Source organism: Malus sylvestris, chromosome 11 (assembly GCF_916048215.2).
Source record: "Malus sylvestris chromosome 11, drMalSylv7.2, whole genome shotgun sequence".
NCBI lineage: Eukaryota > Viridiplantae > Streptophyta > Magnoliopsida > Rosales > Rosaceae > Malus > Malus sylvestris.
The window spans coordinates 14,777,378-14,795,684 of record NC_062270.1 but is presented as its reverse complement, the minus strand read 5'-3'; the positions used below and the strand labels follow the sequence as shown (position 1 = coordinate 14,795,684).

The window sequence follows — 18,307 nt, the reverse complement described above, 5'->3', positions numbered from 1 at the left end:
ACCAACCCTTAGTGTAAATGTACCACCTTTATGATTTTACATCAAAAATTTATGAGACCCTTCCAAGGGTATATTTGTGACTTAAGACCCCTTGATGACTCAGTGTAAGTAATAATTCAGTTAACACATTGTGTTTCAGGTTCAAACCCTCAACCCTCCCTTAGTGCAAGTTATAGTAGTAATATCATTTGTAACAATAATAAGTAAAAAAACTCGTGGGACAATTTTTCTTCTCCTCAAAAACAAAGTTGTAGTTAACGGAGTTTCTACCTTGAATCGACGCCGGAAAAAATGTTCATGTGCATAACACATGATGAATTTTTAATGGAAATTACAGAAATGGCACATCTACACTAAAACTAGAGTCTGGATGGTAAACAGGCGAGATTTTTAGTTTTGGTCAACACCCCTAATAATCCAGTTGGTGTTTGTACTAATTTCCCTATAAACCCGTGACATCGATAGTAATAATTATACTAAAGGAAAATATTACAACTTCTCTTTACTTGTTTATAACTGAATTTCCTAAACATTTACAAAAGTCACAAATATAATAGTATTGATTTGCTAAAAGAAAGTTAGATGCAAATGTCAGAAGGGTTCTATTAAAACCTCAAATAAACTTGCTTAGTTGCAAAGTAACCCTCCCTCTTAGGTCATGATTGTGCTAATACAACTATCTATGCACCAAATTGTGGAGGACACATCCTAAAATTTAATATTTTTATAGTTGGACTAATTATTTCATAATCTCTAACAGCTATTCACTTTAATCATGGGGATTTCATTAAAAAAAGGTCAAAACATACGTCGAAGCTGTCATGTTAAACATAAATCACTTTGAACAAACTTTATGAGGATGAAACTACGTGAAGAAAACCGTAATGAAGAAAAAACAGTCACACATGCCAAATTCAACACACTATTTGAATTTAGAGAGACACAAGTGGTAGTGCAGTGGCAATGAGATGTCAACAGTGCAATTGTGCAATGCAAGTTAGGTGTCACCGCACTGCCATTTGAAGAGTCTCATTATCTAGTTCAAACAGAAATTTTTACTTTGAAGTTAAACCAATTTTAAATGGTGCTCATACCAATTTATGAGCATAGTTAAGGGCTATTTGAGACATCTTTTATAAGAAGCAATTTTCTTCATAAGCGATTATAATAGAAGTACTTTTATTACAAACAGATAGATTTATAGATATAGATTTATAGAAAATCCGAAGTGCTTTAGAGAAAAATAAACTTCAAACTGCTGCTTCAATAGCAAGTTTCCAAAAAGCAGAGTTACAACTTATAAGATCATATCCTTGCATTAAAACCTAAAATTTTCAGCTTTCTATTAAAAGCAAAAACATAGTTAGAAGTAAAGCTCGTTTGGATGTTCTTTTAAAATGATCGAATGTTTTTAGAACCAATTTTTAGTAAACATGCAAGTAAATTCTGAAAAAGCACTTAAAGTGCTTCCTAGAAGAAACACATAACTGATGCTTCTTGTAGAAAGCACTTTAAGTGCTTTTGGAACCCAAAAACATTTTCTCTAAAAGCGTTTTCAGTTATTTTAAAAGTACATCCAAACGAGCCTGTAGAGTTTCAACCAATAAGCACTTTATGTTTTTTCTACAAACGTAATTAGAAGTATTTTTTGTTATCAAAAAACACTTTTAGCATTTTCATAAACAATACCAAATAGTCTCAACAATAATATGAAAAGCCTACGAAGTTTCGAAGATAGGAAAAGGAGAAAATTGAGAATATTGGAATTTTCTCCAGTTCATAAATTTCACGTGTGTTGAATTATTCGCCCACATAAGAATATGACCATCTAGAATAAGGGGCGGTCAACTTCTGCGACAGTTATTAAAAATCCTAGTGCTCACAAAGAAATTCACACCAACAAAAGTACTAAAAGTAGTAAATTGCGTAGGAAAAAAAAAACGCAGGAAAATTCAAAGTAGTCTCAGTTGATTTCTAACTTTTTTTTATTTTTGCTGACACATTCCCGTTTGATTTTTCAACCAGAATTTACTGTGAAGAATTTTTTTTTCCCTATATATCTCTCCCTCTTTTCTCACATGTGTTCATAATTCTTCGGCCAAAAGGTGTTGAAGAATTTTTGAAGGACGAAAGAAAATCACATTCTAGGGTTAGCATTACATAGTTGATCACTATTGTTTCAACTTTAGCGTGCCCCGAATTCCAGGGACATTAATCAAGTCCAATCGCTTCCCAGCAAATTATCAGAAATATTTGAGTTGTGAGTGATTTGATTGCTTTTGGGCCATAAAAATGGCGTCACCACCATTGGGGGTGGATGATTTAGCTAGGCAGAGTAGCAGCCGGAGTAGCAGCCGGAGGAGCTGGCGGTCTACTAGTGTTAGAGAAATGTGGAATGCTCCAGATGTGTTCCAGCGGAGCAGCAGGCAGCAGACGGTGGATGAGGAGGAGGAGCTCAAGTGGGCTGCCATAGAGCGACTGCCAACGTATGATAGGATGAGGAAGGGAATGTTGAGACAGGCCATGAGCAATGGGAGGTATGTGACTGAAGAAGTTGATGTTGCGAAACTTGGGGTACAAGACAAGAAGCAGTTGATGGAGAGCATACTTAAGGTTGTTGAGGATGATAATGAAAGGTTCTTGAAGAGGCTCAGGGCTCGAAACGACAGGTATGTGTTGTCTCTCCTTCTCTTGTGCATAGATTGTTTGGTTGATGAGAAAGCAGGACGAAAAAGAAAAAATTTCGACTTTGAAAATTTAGGGTTCCTTTGGTTGCATGTAAGTTGTGGGACGCAAGTTCCATTAGGAATTTGAGTCTGATTTTATAATAGGCTAGTCACAACTATTGGCTTCAGGGGAGGTGAAGTTTTAAATCTTTGAAATCATAAAACATAAGACTTACTATACAAAGATGGAGTTTTTTCTTTGTTTGCTTGCAAATCATGTATGATTTGGATTAGATTGTAAGTTTTGTTTTTTGATGCGGAAACAGGGTCGGTATCGACATTCCTAAGGTTGAGGTTAGATTTGAGAATTTATCAATAGAGGGAGATGCATATGTTGGCACCAGAGCTCTTCCAACTTTGCTGAATTCTACCTTGAACCAAATTGAGGTATTGTTTCGACATCTCCTAATACCAAATTTTACTTCTTAATCTAGTATTTCCCTAGTGGATCTTAGATTTCTAAATTTTAATACCTGTGAGCAGGGACTAATTGGATTGATTGGACTCTCAAAATCGAACAAAAGAATCGTCAAGATACTCCAAGATGTGAGCGGTATTGTTAAACCATCAAGGTATGCTCATGTATTTACGTATCTAACGTCTTTAAGGGACAATACAAACTTACTTTTCCGATGAAATGAATATCGAAGCCTACTCATGTAAATTAGTTTTGTTTCTGAACTCCGTCCATGCACTTGTTTTGTATGATTTTCAGGATGACATTGCTTCTTGGACCTCCATCATCAGGGAAAACAACGCTACTGAAAGCACTTGCTGGCAAACTTGATAGGGATCTAAGGGTTTGTCATCCTGTCCCCTTTGATAATTTTATGTCAATATTATTAACCTGCATTCATGTTTACTTCTTTCGTATGTGTTGACAAGTTGGGGTTTTAACAGGTAACTGGGAAAGTAACCTACTGTGGCCATGAATTCCATGAATTTGTGCCTCAGAGAACCTCTGCTTATATCAGTCAGCATGATCTCCATTATGGTGAGATGACAGTTCGCGAAACACTGGATTTCTCTGGACGTTGCCTTGGAGTTGGAACAAGGTATGATATGCTAGTAGAGATGTCTAGAAGGGAGAAAGATGCAGGTATCAAACCTGATCCTGAAATCGATGCATTCATGAAAGCCACATCTATGGCAGGCACCGAAACTAGCTTGATCACAGATTATGTTCTCAAGGTTCGTAAGTCCATTCATAACGCTGTATCCTTGATATCTATTTGCATGGTTCTAAATTAGTAATGTTCTATTCTTCTGACAGATACTTGGATTAGATATATGTGCTGATATAATGGTGGGTGATGATATGAGAAGGGGTATCTCTGGTGGGCAAAAGAAGCGTGTAACAACCGGTACATTTCTATATGTCAAATTACATATTAAAACTACCATTAGGGGTTTGAATAATCAAGTACACTTACAATGATAATTGAATGTGCAGGAGAAATGTTGGCTGGACCAGCGAAAGCATTTTTCATGGATGAAATCTCGACGGGGTTGGACAGTTCCACAACCTTTCAGATTACCAAGTTCATGAGGCAGATGGTTCATATTATGGATGTGACAATGGTCATCTCTCTCTTGCAGCCTGCGCCTGAGACATATGATCTTTTTGATGATATTATTCTTATTTCTGAGGGTCAGATTGTGTACCAAGGCCCGCGTGAGAACGTGCTTGAATTCTTCGAATATATGGGATTCAGATGCCCTGACAGAAAAGGTGTTGCAGACTTCTTGCAAGAAGTGACCTCAAAGAAGGACCAAGAACAATACTGGTATCGGAAGAACCAACCTTATAGATATATCTCGGTGCCAGATTTTGTAGACGCTTTCAACTCTTTTCATATTGGTCAACGGCTTGTGGAAGAACTGAGAGTTCCATATGATAAAAGATCAGCCCATCCTGCTGCCTTGGTGAAGGAAAAGTACGGAATATCTAATATGGAGCTCTTCAAGGCATGCTTACAAAGGGAATGGCTGCTGATGCAGCGTAACTCTTTCGTATACATATTCAAAACTACGCAGATAACCATCATGGCAACAATTGCTTTCACGGTATTTTTAAGAACTGAAATGAAACATGGGAAAGAAGAGGATTCGGCAAGGTTTTGGGGAGCGCTGTTTTTCAGTCTCATCAATGTCATGTTTAATGGAGTGGCAGAACTTTCAATGACAGTTTTCAGGCTTCCAGTGTTCTTTAAACAGAGGGATGCCTTGTTCTACCCGGGGTGGGCTTTTGGGTTGCCCATTTGGCTAACCAGAATTCCCATTTCATTTATGGAATCTTTTATATGGATAGCTTTAACATATTACACCATAGGATTTGCACCTGCTGCCAGTAGGTAAGTTTTATTTTATCACTCGTATTGCTCTCAGAAGTTTAAAAAGTTCGTCTGTCTTACCTACATCCAATATGTGCAGGTTCTTCAAACAGTTCTTGGCTTTCTTTGGTATACATCAGATGGCAGTCTCCATGTTCCGTTTCATCGCTGCACTTGGAAGAACAGAAGTTGTTGCAAACACAATTGGTTCATTTACACTGCTATTGGTTTTTATTCTCGGAGGTTATATCGTGGCTAGAGGTTAGAATCCTTCTTTGTTCACTGTCAAAGTATTTACTTTCAAAGTACGCAAGCTGCAGCTTATATCGATTTGACTGCTAGACGATTTCATATATGTCAATATGTTAAATGCACTCTCATTTCTTGTGTGTAGATGATATTAAGCCGTGGATGATATGGGGGTTCTATTCTTCACCTATGATGTATGGACAAAATGCAATTGCTATCAACGAGTATCTTGATAAAAGATGGAGCGCTGTATGTTCTCTTAAATCTCAGTTTTCTTTACATTAATAATTACGGTTGAGGTTTATACTCAGGTTCAACTGCTTAATGTTAACAAAACTCTTTTTTGTTTTCCATGGCACAGCCTCTCCCTAACGGCCGTATGCCCACTGTCGGACAGACCATTCTGAGGGAAAGAGGCCTGTTTACAGAAGAATATTGGTATTGGATTTGTATTGGAGCACTCCTCGCGTTTTCGGTTCTTTTTAATGTTCTTTTCATTGGAGCACTGACCTTCTTAAATCGTAAGTAATCAGTTTCATTTGTCATTCAGCTATTTTCATTCTAAGGATTCAAGTATTGATTATTTGTTTTCTTGACTCCCCTTTAGCTCTTGGCGGTACCAAAACTCTGATCAATGATGATGGCTCTGAAACCGATAAGAAGCCACGATCGACATCCAATTCAGAAGGTTCAAATTGATATTTCTAGTCAATCCTCAATTCAATGTTTTTACTGATTCTGCAACGTTTTTACTGATTCTGCAACATGACAATTGCAGGTATTGATATGCAAGTGCAAAACGCTCAGGGAAGTAGTTCAAATGGTCAAGTGAAACGAGGAATGGTTCTGCCCTTCCAGCCCCTTTCACTAGCTTTCAACCATGTCAACTACTATGTGGATATGCCTCTGGTAAGTCTTTTTTTTTCTTTTTCTTGCACTGACTTTAAATCCGTCCTATATATATCAACAGAGAAGTTAACAGAATTACAAATACATGTCTATCATGTGTCAAGTATGATTCTGGGTAGTAACAATTTTGTGTCGTTATCAGGAAATGAAAACCCAAGGGATTGAAGAGACTCGACTCCAACTACTTCGAGATGTTAGTGGTGCATTCAGGCCAGGTATCCTGACTGCATTAGTTGGTGTTAGTGGTGCTGGAAAAACTACCTTGATGGATGTCTTAGCTGGAAGAAAGACCGGTGGATACATTGAAGGAAGCATTAGCATCTCTGGATACCCAAAGAACCAAGAGACATTTGCTCGGGTCAGCGGTTATTGTGAACAAAACGACATTCATTCACCATATGTGACTGTTTATGAATCTCTCTTATACTCTGCTTGGCTGCGTCTTGCCCAGGACGTTACGAAGTCTACACGAAAGGCATGTTGTTTATTTAATCATGCCTATATACTTTTAATGATTAATTTTAACATTTAATTTTCTGGTTATATGCAACTTAATATCTGTAGATCTTTGTTTTTACTAACCTATAAACAGTTGTTTCATAAACAAAAAACATGATGAGTTTGATGTTAACTCTGATTGATTCCCTTCTGCAGATGTTTGTTGATGAGGTTATGGATTTGGTCGAGCTTAACCCGTTGAGAAATGCTTTAGTTGGACTTCCGGGAGTTGATGGACTTTCAACTGAGCAGAGAAAGAGGCTTACCATTGCTGTAGAATTGGTTGCCAACCCTTCCATCATCTTCATGGATGAGCCGACATCAGGTCTTGATGCTAGAGCAGCTGCTATTGTTATGCGTACTGTAAGAAATACTGTGGATACCGGGCGAACTGTTGTTTGCACTATTCACCAGCCTAGCATTGACATTTTTGAAGCTTTTGATGAGGTATAATTTGATTCCAGATCTATTAAATCTGCAACATTGTTCACTATTTCTTGTGCCAAATTTCATCTCAACTGTGTTTCACGTTGCAGTTGTTCTTAATGAAAAGAGGAGGACAAGTCATTTATGCTGGACCTCTAGGTCCCCAGTCCCACAAGCTTGTTGAATATTTCGAGGTAAGTTTATATTTTACCTAGCTTATTTAGACCTGACTTATTCTATCACCATTCGTCGGACTTGAAGGTTCAATTCTCTATTTCAATAGAACTGTATGATCTATTAGGCAGTAAGAGTTTCTATATATTGATGAGTTTAGAGTTAAAAAGTTTGGATAATATCGAAAACCTTCTTGCAGGCAATTCCTGGAGTTCCCAAGATTAAAGAAGGCTACAATCCTGCTACTTGGATGTTAGAGGTCAGCTCAGCTGCAGTTGAGGCTCAAAACAACGTTGACTTCGCAGAAATTTTTGCAAATTCTGAACTCTATAGGTAGAAAACATGTATAGTATTAATTTTGTTCCCCTTCTGTTTGTTAAAATTAGTTCCTTACATTTATTTTCTTCACCTGATCAGACAAAATCAGGAACTTATCAAGGAACTGAGCACACCACAACCTGGTTCTAGTGACCTTTACTTTCCCACCCAATACTCACAAAGTTTCATAACTCAATGCCATGCTTGCTTTTGGAAACAACACTGGTCGTACTGGAGGAACTCGCGATACAATGCCATTAGGCTTTTCATGACAGCTGGTATTGGCATACTATTTGGTGTTATCTTCTGGGGCAAAGGAGACTCCATGTAATTTTTATAACTTTATAATCAGCTACATATTCTTCCCTCTAAATTTGTGACTCAATTGCTTGTTTTCTCCATTCAAGATGTGTTTTGTCACTTATACAATATTGTATAACTGTTATCTTGTGAACAGACATAAACAACAAGACTTGATAAATCTTTTGGGAGCTACCTATTCCGCTGTTCTTTTCCTTGGAGCAAGCAATGCTAATGCTGTGCAATCTGTGGTTGCGATTGAGAGAACAGTCTTCTACCGTGAAAGAGCTGCAGGGATGTATTCAGAGTTACCTTATGCATTTGCTCAGGTAAGAAATTGGAAGTTTTATAAGATATGTGTTTCCAAGCTTTTTTAATAAACTAAGATGTAGCTGGAATTAATTCCTGTTTTTGGTGCTGGTGCAGGTTGCTATTGAGACAATTTACGTTGCAATCCAAACCTTTATGTATTCATGCATTCTGTATTCTATGATCGGGTACGTTTGGACGGTGGAGAAGTTTTTGTACTTCTACTACTTCATATTCATGTGCTTTACCTACATGTCCATGTACGGAATGATGATGGTTGCACTAACTCCTGGCCATCAAATCGCTGCAATCGTTTCTTCCTTCTTCACGAGCTTCTGGAACTTGTTCTCCGGTTTTCTCATTTCCAGGCCGGTATGTCATTTGAAACTCTCAGTTACTTTTCTTATTGGGACTTTATGACACGAAAGTGATGAAAGAGTAGGGATTCAATTGTTAAAACCCCAATTAGATTACTCGATGAATTTCACCGAACTTAGCTTGTTCAACAAGAAATTTTCTCTATCATTGCGATCGTAACAACTCATGCTTTATCTTGTAGCTAATTCCGGTGTGGTGGAGGTGGTACTACTGGGGGTCTCCAATTGCTTGGTCAATCTATGGCATCTTCGCGTCTCAAGTTGGCGACAACAAGGATCTGATTGTAACTTCTCAGGGAGAAGTGAGAGTGGATGTGTTCATTAAAGATAACTTTGGTTATGACTACGACTTTTTAATCCCCGTGGTGTTTGCTCATATTGGTTGGGTCCTTCTCTTCTTCTTCGTCTTTGCCTACGGCATCAAGTACCTTAACTTCCAGAGGAGATAAGCAACTTCTATGTGCAGCTAGGCTGAGAAACCTTCAAGTTGTGTATTGATATAGTATTGAGTCAGATGCAAGAAATTCTGTTCACTTCTTTCGTATTGTTTGTATTCTTTGATGTTTGATAAAGTAAAAGGCTTGGCATTCTTCTGTTTAACCAAACATGAGAAATCATTTCTTGATATGAAATCAATTAAAACTTGAAAACATGGTATACTGTACTGCTATATTCTTCCCTAATTGGGATATATATATCTTTTTCTTAAAAAAAAAAAAAGAACTTATTTAAACAAACGGCACTTGAGAAGTAAACGATTGATTTATGTTTGTGCGGAAATCATTTCCCTGTCAATCTTTGTACAAGAAATCAAGAGTCATTAGCTACTAAAGATGTACGTATTCCTCATTCAAATTGTGTCAATCTTTTGTACGAGAAATCAAGAGTACTTGGCCACAAAAAAATAAAGATGTACAGATTCATCACCTGATAAAGCGATTAGACACTCTTTTTGGTTTTTCTTGTCTATCAAGATTGTTAATGCCTTGACCTACCGAGCAGATGGATGAATGTTTTTCTTTATGGAATTATCGTTTGTTGAATAAAGTAAAAAGTCTTGCATTGGTCATCTCACAAAACAAATCATAACTTATATCAAATGACTTCAATTTAATTAGCTCAAGGCCTTTTGCATTAAAAAAAGAAAAAAAAAAAAAAAAGCACACCTATTAATTGCATGAGTGGTTATGCGAGGAAGGTACTGATGCGATTAATGGGGGAACTTTTGCTCTTTCTTTTGCATAATAATAATAATAATAATAATAATAGAAAACACCCGAGTAAGAAGTTGAAGTCCCACCATTAAACTAAGAGTAATTTGTAGCATTGGTCCATTAAGTTGAGCACAATTGGAACAGTGGTTTCTCAACTAAAAATTTATTACCATTGATCCCTCAAATCATCAAAATGTGCAGTTGTGGTCCCTCAACTAAAAATCAATTACCATTGGCCTCTCAACTTTAATCCAACTGGAGAAATGGTCCCTTAACTTTAACCCAATTGGAGCAATGATTCCTCAACTTTAACCTAATTGTAGCAATGGTCCTTCCAACATAATTCAATTTGATGAAGTTGACGAAAAGGACCATAGTTACACATTTTGATGAGTTGGGGGACCAATGGTAATTGATTTTTAGTTGAGAGACCATTGCTCCAATTTAATTAAAGTTGAGACAGTATTGCTACAATTTACTCTTAAACTAATTAGCCAATATCAAAAGTTGCCCAAATCGGTATATGCACATACAAAACCCTTAATTACCCGATGCGACACTCAACAACTCTCTCTCTTTTACTGGTAGAGCTGATTAGAATTCTTTGGAGATAGAAAATGATACATAGAAACCGAAAAGAAACCGAATAAAGTAGAAGAATAGATTGCTTTGCTTTATCTTCACGCATATCATCTATGAAGTCCATATAATATTAACTATTCTTTGGAAAAGCAAAAGCACAATATTCCCATTAGGGAAAAAAGTAGCATATGTTATTCCATGGCAACCAGTATCACTTGAAGTACCAAATAGTTAATTAGCACTGTCTTCCAACTCTCTAATTTTGAATAAAACAAATATGCAAAAATGCTCCCATTCTTAATTTATCATCTGTAATGTAAGATCCTTCTTCCATATCCGTACGCCTTCTAGATCTATTATCTGACTATTTCTTATATATATGTAGTCTCAAACATCCTTATATGAGCAGACCTCATCAGACATCATCTCAGTACCTTGTGCAACAAGTAAACAAATTGTCAAATACATGCATTGTGTGTGCATGGTTGGTATTCTTTTCATTTCATAAGTGCTTAGTTATCTTGAATTTCTGGTGACCGGAAAGTTTACAAATGGCGGGAGCATTGGCCGGAGATGGCCTGGTGCGGTCTGCAAGTAGCATGAGTTGGCGGTCAATAAGCATAAAAGATATGTGGAATGAGCAGCCAGACGTGTTCCAGAGGAGCAGGGCCGGCGAAGAGGAGGAGGAGCTTAGGTGGGCGGCAATAGAGCGGCTACCAACGTATGATAGGCTGCGGAAGGGGATGTTGAGGAAGGTGATGAGCAATGGTAGGGTGGAGCATGGTGAGGTTGAAATTACTAAGCTTAAGACTGAAGATAAGAAGCAGTTGATGGACAGCATATTAAAAATTGTTGAGGAAGATAATGAGAAGCTCCTTAAGAGGCTTAGAGACAGAACTGACAGGTTGGTGTCTCTTCTTGTCTGCGATGTTTTGAACCTTGGGTTTTGGATGGTGAGGCAATGAAAGAAAACATAGGGAAGTTCCAACTTTTTTTTATTCGAGCCATGTTCTAATTTAATCTAAACTAAACTTTGGAGAGGGAAGTTCAAACTTGGGTACGTATAGAGGTGGCGAGTACGCTGCTCTACCAACTCGTTTAGGCCTAGGCTTGTTAGGAAGTCCAACTTCAATCTTTAAATATTTTTTACATATATTTTTAATTTGATCTCAGTAAGTGGTTTGATTAGTGACTTGTTTAATTTTGACTAAATTTTACTTTTGGGAAAAATAGGGTGGGAATTGAGGTTCCTAAGATTGAAGTGAGATTTGAGCACCTATCAGTGGAGGGAGATGCATATGTTGGGACCAGGGCACTTCCAACTCTGATCAATTCCACCTTAAATGCAATTGAGGTATCACATTCTTCAGCAATTTTCCTTATTATAAAGGATCAACTTTCCTCTGCATTGTATAAATCAAATAGAATTTCATCAAGGGTCATCTGCAAGATTGAATTTATATGTAAGAGTAAAATAAGAAAATTGTTATTTGTACCCCAAAATCGTCATTCCCCGGAATCTTCACTCCTTTATCCCTTATTCATTTCACTTGGTGGCGAATGCAAGATGACTTTTTTCAGAGTGCCAGTAATTGTATTCTAGTATAACTGGGTCGAAACTTCCAAATGATGGATATGAATTCAAATTGAAGATTAGTAGTTTCATGTTCATCCTTATCGCTTATGTTTCTAGCTGCATAAAAGCTCGTTTCCTTTTCTCGTTAATTTCGATTTGTATAGGGGGTTCTTGGACTGGTTGGGCTCTCTCCTTCAAAGAAAAGGGTAGTCAAGATACTTCAAGATGTTAGTGGAATAGTGAGACCATCAAGGTATATTCACTAAATTCTACATATCTGTTATGCAAGAAAGGAAAAAGATGCAGTATTTATATTCTATATGCCAAGAAAAACTGTATGCTACAATTGGTATGCTTAGACTAGCATTAGCTATAAGAACTTCTTCTTGTTAATTTTGGTTTCTAAGTTCCTTTTTAATTGAATGTGGATTTTTTTTTTCAGAATGTGTCTACTTCTTGGACCGCCTGCCTCCGGAAAAACAACATTCTTGAAGGCACTTACTGGGCAGCTTGATGATGATCTAAGGGTCTGCCTTCCTCTCCCTCTGGTTGTGTGTGTGTGTGTGTTTCTACAACTTCAGTCCCACTAACTGGTATTTTGGGAACAGGTAACTGGGAAAATCACCTATTGTGGCCATGAGTTGTCTGAATTTGTTCCTCAGAGAACTAGTGCTTATATTAGCCAGCATGATCTTCACTACGGTGAGATGACAGTTCGGGAGACTTTGGATTTCTCTGGACGTTGCCTTGGAGTTGGAACCAGGTACGAAATGTTGGTAGAGGCATCAAGGTGCGAGAAAGCACAAGGTATACAACCAGATCCTGAGATTGACGCATTCATGAAAGCCACAGCAGTGGCTGGCCAGAAAACAAGTTTGATCACAGATTATTTTCTCAAGGTTAATTTTTTACCCTCACATGAAACCAAAAACTTTTCAACTGCTGTTCTAAATTCATAATATCTTCTAATTCTTGAACAGATACTTGGATTGGATATTTGTGCGGATATTATGGTGGGCAATGACATGAAACGGGGCATCTCTGGAGGGCAAAAGAAGCGTGTCACTACCGGTATTTGTTAATTGTATACAAAATTACTGTTGGAACTTAGAAGGAATACTTTTGTTGGTTGTAGTGAGGATTAATCGAATCACCATTTACACCGGATGCAGGGGAAATGTTAGTTGGGCCGGCTAGAGCATTTTTCATGGATGAAATATCAACAGGCTTGGACAGTTCCACCACATTTCAGATAATAAAGTACATGAAGCAGATGATTCATATCATGGACCTCACGATGGTCATTTCTCTTCTGCAGCCCGCGCCAGAGACATTTGACCTTTTCGATGACATTATTCTACTTTCAGAGGGTCAAATTGTTTACCAAGGTTCTCGCGAGAATGTTCTTGAATTTTTCGAACATATGGGCTTCAAATGCCCACAAAGGAAAGGTGTTGCCGACTTTCTGCAAGAAGTAACTTCCAAGAAGGACCAAGAACAATACTGGTTTAGAAAGAATCAACCTTACAGATATATCCCCGTAGCTGAGTTTGCTCAGGCCTTCAAATCCTTCCACATTTTCCAAAGGATTTCTGAAGATCTGAGAGTTCCTTATGACAGATCGAATGTACATCCTGCTGCTTTGGTGAGACAAAAGTACGGAATCTCCAACTGGGAACTCTTGAAGGCCTGCTTCTCGAGGGAATGGCTGCTGATGAAGCGCAATTCATTTGTGTATATTTTCAAAACTGTGCAGTTAACAATCATGGCTACGATCGCATTCACTGTGTTCCTAAGAACGCAAATGAAAGCCGGTCATTTAGAAGATGCACCTAAGTTTTGGGGAGCACTGTTTTTCAGTCTCATCAATGTCATGTTCAACGGGATGGCAGAGCTTGCGATGACAGTTATGAGGCTTCCTGTGTTCTTTAAACAGAGGGATGCCTTGTTCTATCCAGGATGGGCTTTTGGCTTGCCCATTTGGCTCCTCAGAATTCCCATATCACTGATGGAATCAGCCATTTGGATCATTCTTACGTATTACACAATTGGTTTTGCACCTGCTGCGAGTAGGTCAGTACGCTAAACTGCTAATTTATCTAGTTTTGGTTCCATTCGTTTATAAAGTTTTCTTATAGGTTGACCATGCAGGTTTTTCAAACAATTCTTGGCCTTGTTCGGAGTGCATCAGATGGCCCTCTCCCTCTTCCGTTTCCTTGCAGCTGTCGGAAGAACAGAAATAGTTGCAAGCACAATTGGCACCTTCACCTTGCTAATGGTCTTTGTGCTTGGAGGTTTCATAGTTTCCAAAAGTAAGTATTAATCCTTCTCTTTTCGGGTTGTGGTTTTTATAGTTTTGACGTATACTGCTGCATATGTATCATTCTGTACCAGGAATCTTGCAAATTTTGATCATATTTTCACAACTCAACAGTAACGGTTTGTCTTTGTGCAGATGACATCAAACCATGGATGATTTGGGGCTACTATATTTCTCCTATGATGTATGGTCAAAACGCCATCGCTATCAATGAGTTTCTCGACAAAAGATGGAGCACTGTAAGTTATCCTATTGCCTAGAAGAAAATGAGAAATTTCTTACTTTCTTTCTAAATTTCAGTAAGTTCATATACTTTGTGCTATTTTCATATATGTTGTTTTCTCGTATCCCAGCCCATAAATGGTTCTAGCCAACCGACAGTCGGAAAGACCCTCCTTAAGGAAAGAGGACTGTTTGTAGATGAATACTGGTACTGGATTTGCATTGGAGCACTTCTTGGATATTCTCTTCTTTTCAACATTGGTTTCATTGCAGCACTGACATTTTTAAAGCGTAAGTCACAATTTCACAGTAGTAATTTGGTTCCTTGACTTGAATAAAATGAGGAGCCCTGTACTCATTGTTGTTTTCGTGAACTCAATTTCAGCACTCGTTGATTCTAAAGCTGTCATCGCGGATGAAAACTCTGAAAGAAAAACGAAGAAACAGTTGACAGGTACTGATAACTCAGCAGGTACCAGTTCTTCAAACAATGAAGCTAGAAGAGGAATGATGTTGCCCTTCCATCCTCTTTCACTTGCTTTTAACCATGTGAATTACTACGTGGACATGCCTGCCGTAAGTCCATTTTTCCTGTTCACCATGAAATTTTCTTCCAATTTCTATTCAGTCAATTTGATGGTAAATGTGAATTATAACGAAACGTAACAGATCGCTGACTACCTGATATTTCAACTGAAATTTTTAGAAATCACATAAATTTGTATCAGATTAAAAACAAGAATATGTATTAGTTCAAGATTTTTTTTCCCATAACATCAGGAAATGAAGAGTCAAGGGGTTGAAGAGACCAGACTGCAACTGCTACGAGATGTCAGTGGTGCTTTCAGGCCTGGTGTTCTAACCGCATTAGTAGGGGTCAGCGGTGCTGGGAAGACAACCTTGATGGATGTCTTATCCGGAAGGAAGACTGGCGGGTACATTGAGGGAAGTATAAGCATTTCTGGGTACCCAAAAAACCAAGCTACATTTGCTCGAGTTAGCGGTTATTGTGAACAAAATGACATCCATTCCCCCTATGTGACTGTCTACGAATCTCTTTTATATTCTTCGTGGTTGCGTCTTGCTTCAGATGTAAAGAAGGAAACACGAAAGGTACTATAATGACTATCCTGTGGACAATTTTTTAAATCATGTACGAAGCATCATAGATGACAATAAATTTCATTTATCTTGTAGATGTTTGTTGAAGAAGTGATGGAACTCATTGAGCTTAACCCGTTGAGGAATGCTTTAGTCGGACTTCCAGGAGTAGATGGTCTTTCGACTGAACAGAGAAAGAGGCTCACAATAGCTGTAGAATTGGTTGCTAATCCTTCCATTATCTTTATGGATGAACCCACATCAGGACTTGATGCTAGAGCTGCTGCAATTGTGATGCGCGCAGTAAGGAACACGGTAGATACTGGTCGAACTGTAGTGTGCACAATCCACCAACCAAGCATTGATATCTTTGAATCCTTTGATGAGGTATATATCTTTTATCTCTGGACTCAATTGTCACTTGTAATGGTTTCTAACTTTGTCAACTGACTTAACTTTGACGTTGTATCTTTTCGCTTGCAGCTACTTTTGATGAAAAGAGGAGGAAGAGTTATTTATGCAGGACCACTAGGTAGTAATTCTCATAAACTTGTGGAGTATTTTGAGGTGAGTTTTTGTGGTACTCATGACTCAAATTCGAAGAAACTTTCTGAAAATTAGGCTATTAGATAACTGATATCGAAAACTTCTTGTAGGCTATTGAAGGGGTTCAGAAAATAAAAGAGGGTTACAATCCTGCGACATGGATGCTAGAGATCAGCTCCACTGCAGTTGAGGCACAACTTAACCTTGATTTCTCTGAAGTTTATGCCAATTCCGACCTCTATCAGTAAGTAATGTACTGCATCTTCTTCTCTCAACCTCTTTGCCGTTACATGTGTCCTGATTTTGTCCTATTTTCCCAACTTTTCAGGAGGAACCAGGAGCTCATCAAGGAGCTAAGCACTCCGCAACCAGGTTCCAAGGATCTTCACTTCCCGACCAAGTACTCGCAAAGCTTCATAACTCAGTGCAAGGCTTGTTTCTGGAAACAACACTGGTCTTACTGGAGGAATTCGCAGTACAATGCAATCCGGTTTTTCATGACAATTGTTATCGGTATCTTATTCGGTGTAATCTTTTGGGGCAAAGGAAGCCAGATGTATGTTCAAACTTGAAAGTTCCTTTAAACAAGCTACATTGCTTACGTAACGCATGGAATTTGAGATGAAGCTAAATGGCATATTCTATTTTCTGCAGACACAAACAACAAGACCTGATTAATCTATTGGGAGCTACATATTCTGCTGTTCTTTTCCTTGGAGCCTCCAACGCTTCTTCGGTGCAAACTGTTGTGGCAATTGAGAGAACAGTATTTTATCGGGAAAGAGCAGCAGGAATGTATTCCGAGTTGCCATATGCATTTTCTCAGGTAATCGATATGACCATATCTATCTGTCTCGCATTTTCTTCTCTAGAAATGTAAATGGTCATTTTCTTCTCTTTGGTGCTGCAGGTGGCTATAGAAACAATTTATGTTGCAATACAAACCTTCATCTATTCTCTTCTACTCTATTCCATGATCGGTTACCACTGGAAGGTCGAGAAGTTCTTGTACTTCTACTACTTCATATTCATGTGCTTCACGTACTTCTCTATGTACGGGATGATGGTCGTTGCACTGACTCCCGGCAGTCAGATTGCTGCCGTTGTTATGTCATTCTTCATCAGCTTCTGGAATTTATTTTCGGGCTTCCTCATTCCCAGGCCGGTATGTAATCACAATTAATCTTCATTAGTACGCGAAAGTAGATAAGATATGAGAATGCAATCCGAAAAGCAAACGAAAATATAATTAGAAGCTAGTATAACGCAGTGACCAAAGTAACTCATGCTCTACTGTTATTGTCTCAGCTAATCCCGATATGGTGGAGGTGGTACTACTGGTGTTCCCCGGTTGCTTGGACAATCTATGGCGTTTTCACATCTCAAGTCGGGGATAAGAAGACGTTACTCGAAATTCCTGGCTCAGCGCCAAAGCCGGTGGATGCACTCCTTAAGGAGTACTTGGGATATGACTATGATTTCCTTGTAGCAGTAGTCTTTGCACATCTCGGTTGGGTGCTCCTCTTCTTCTTCATCTTTGCCTACGGCATCAGGTTTCTTAACTTTCAAAAGAGATAGAATTTTCCATGTGCTTTCGAAGAAAAGATTATAGATAAGACAGATCGATGTGTGCGTGTTTCATTGGCAATCCTAGGCCAAAGTAGCGATCTTTGGCTAGACAGATCGATGCGTGTGTGTTTTTGACTATATCTTCATTTGTAAACTGTAACTGTAGTTTTTTCTCGCTTCCTTTTACAATCAATTTTTCTCTAGAAGCTTGGATGTAAAAACTGTGTGGAATATGATCATCAACTTCTCAAAACACATGACAGTGTGTAGCACAAATCTTTCCAGCAGGTGTTACATTGAGCGAACGGAGTTGCAAGATTCTAGCCCATCTGACGATAAATTGAAACAGCATCCAGTGACGAGACTTTAGCAGGCAGCCAATGCTGATTACATCCTGAAACCAAAAGCCCTGAAAACTTCAAGAAAAGTCATACGAACTACGTATATTACTGCAAGCAGTATACAAAGTAAGCCAAGCATCAAATTCAAGTTTACTATGCTTGAAAAGACAAATTAATGGTGGCTTTTATTGAAACAAAAGGAATATGATTACTAAAT

The 18,307-nt window shown here is 38.2% G+C and overlaps 2 protein-coding genes across 2 annotated transcripts; both read left to right on the top strand.

Moving 5' to 3' along the window:
• The first annotated feature begins 2,079 nt into the window (after window positions 1-2,079).
• On the top strand, window positions 2,080-9,269 carry LOC126589881 (pleiotropic drug resistance protein 2-like). Its single transcript, XM_050255321.1, has 20 exons — window positions 2,080-2,669; window positions 2,993-3,113; window positions 3,210-3,298; window positions 3,442-3,526; window positions 3,627-3,917; window positions 4,000-4,090; window positions 4,180-5,080; window positions 5,160-5,320; window positions 5,454-5,557; window positions 5,670-5,829; window positions 5,916-5,996; window positions 6,087-6,217; window positions 6,360-6,692; window positions 6,872-7,162; window positions 7,252-7,335; window positions 7,515-7,648; window positions 7,733-7,960; window positions 8,091-8,262; window positions 8,360-8,614; window positions 8,802-9,269. The coding sequence occupies exons 1-20, from the start codon at window positions 2,293-2,295 to the stop codon at window positions 9,066-9,068; spliced, it is 4,356 nt and encodes a 1,451-aa protein (XP_050111278.1). The 5' UTR covers window positions 2,080-2,292; the 3' UTR covers window positions 9,069-9,269.
• Window positions 9,270-10,652: 1,383 nt separating this feature from the next.
• LOC126591438 (pleiotropic drug resistance protein 2-like) lies at window positions 10,653-18,004 on the top strand. Its single transcript, XM_050257114.1, has 19 exons — window positions 10,653-11,319; window positions 11,649-11,769; window positions 12,156-12,244; window positions 12,434-12,518; window positions 12,600-12,890; window positions 12,972-13,062; window positions 13,164-14,064; window positions 14,143-14,303; window positions 14,447-14,550; window positions 14,665-14,824; window positions 14,919-15,109; window positions 15,314-15,646; window positions 15,731-16,021; window positions 16,118-16,201; window positions 16,291-16,424; window positions 16,509-16,736; window positions 16,835-17,006; window positions 17,091-17,345; window positions 17,489-18,004. The coding sequence occupies exons 1-19, from the start codon at window positions 10,967-10,969 to the stop codon at window positions 17,756-17,758; spliced, it is 4,314 nt and encodes a 1,437-aa protein (XP_050113071.1). The 5' UTR covers window positions 10,653-10,966; the 3' UTR covers window positions 17,759-18,004.
• The last annotated feature ends 303 nt before the right edge of the window (window positions 18,005-18,307 follow it).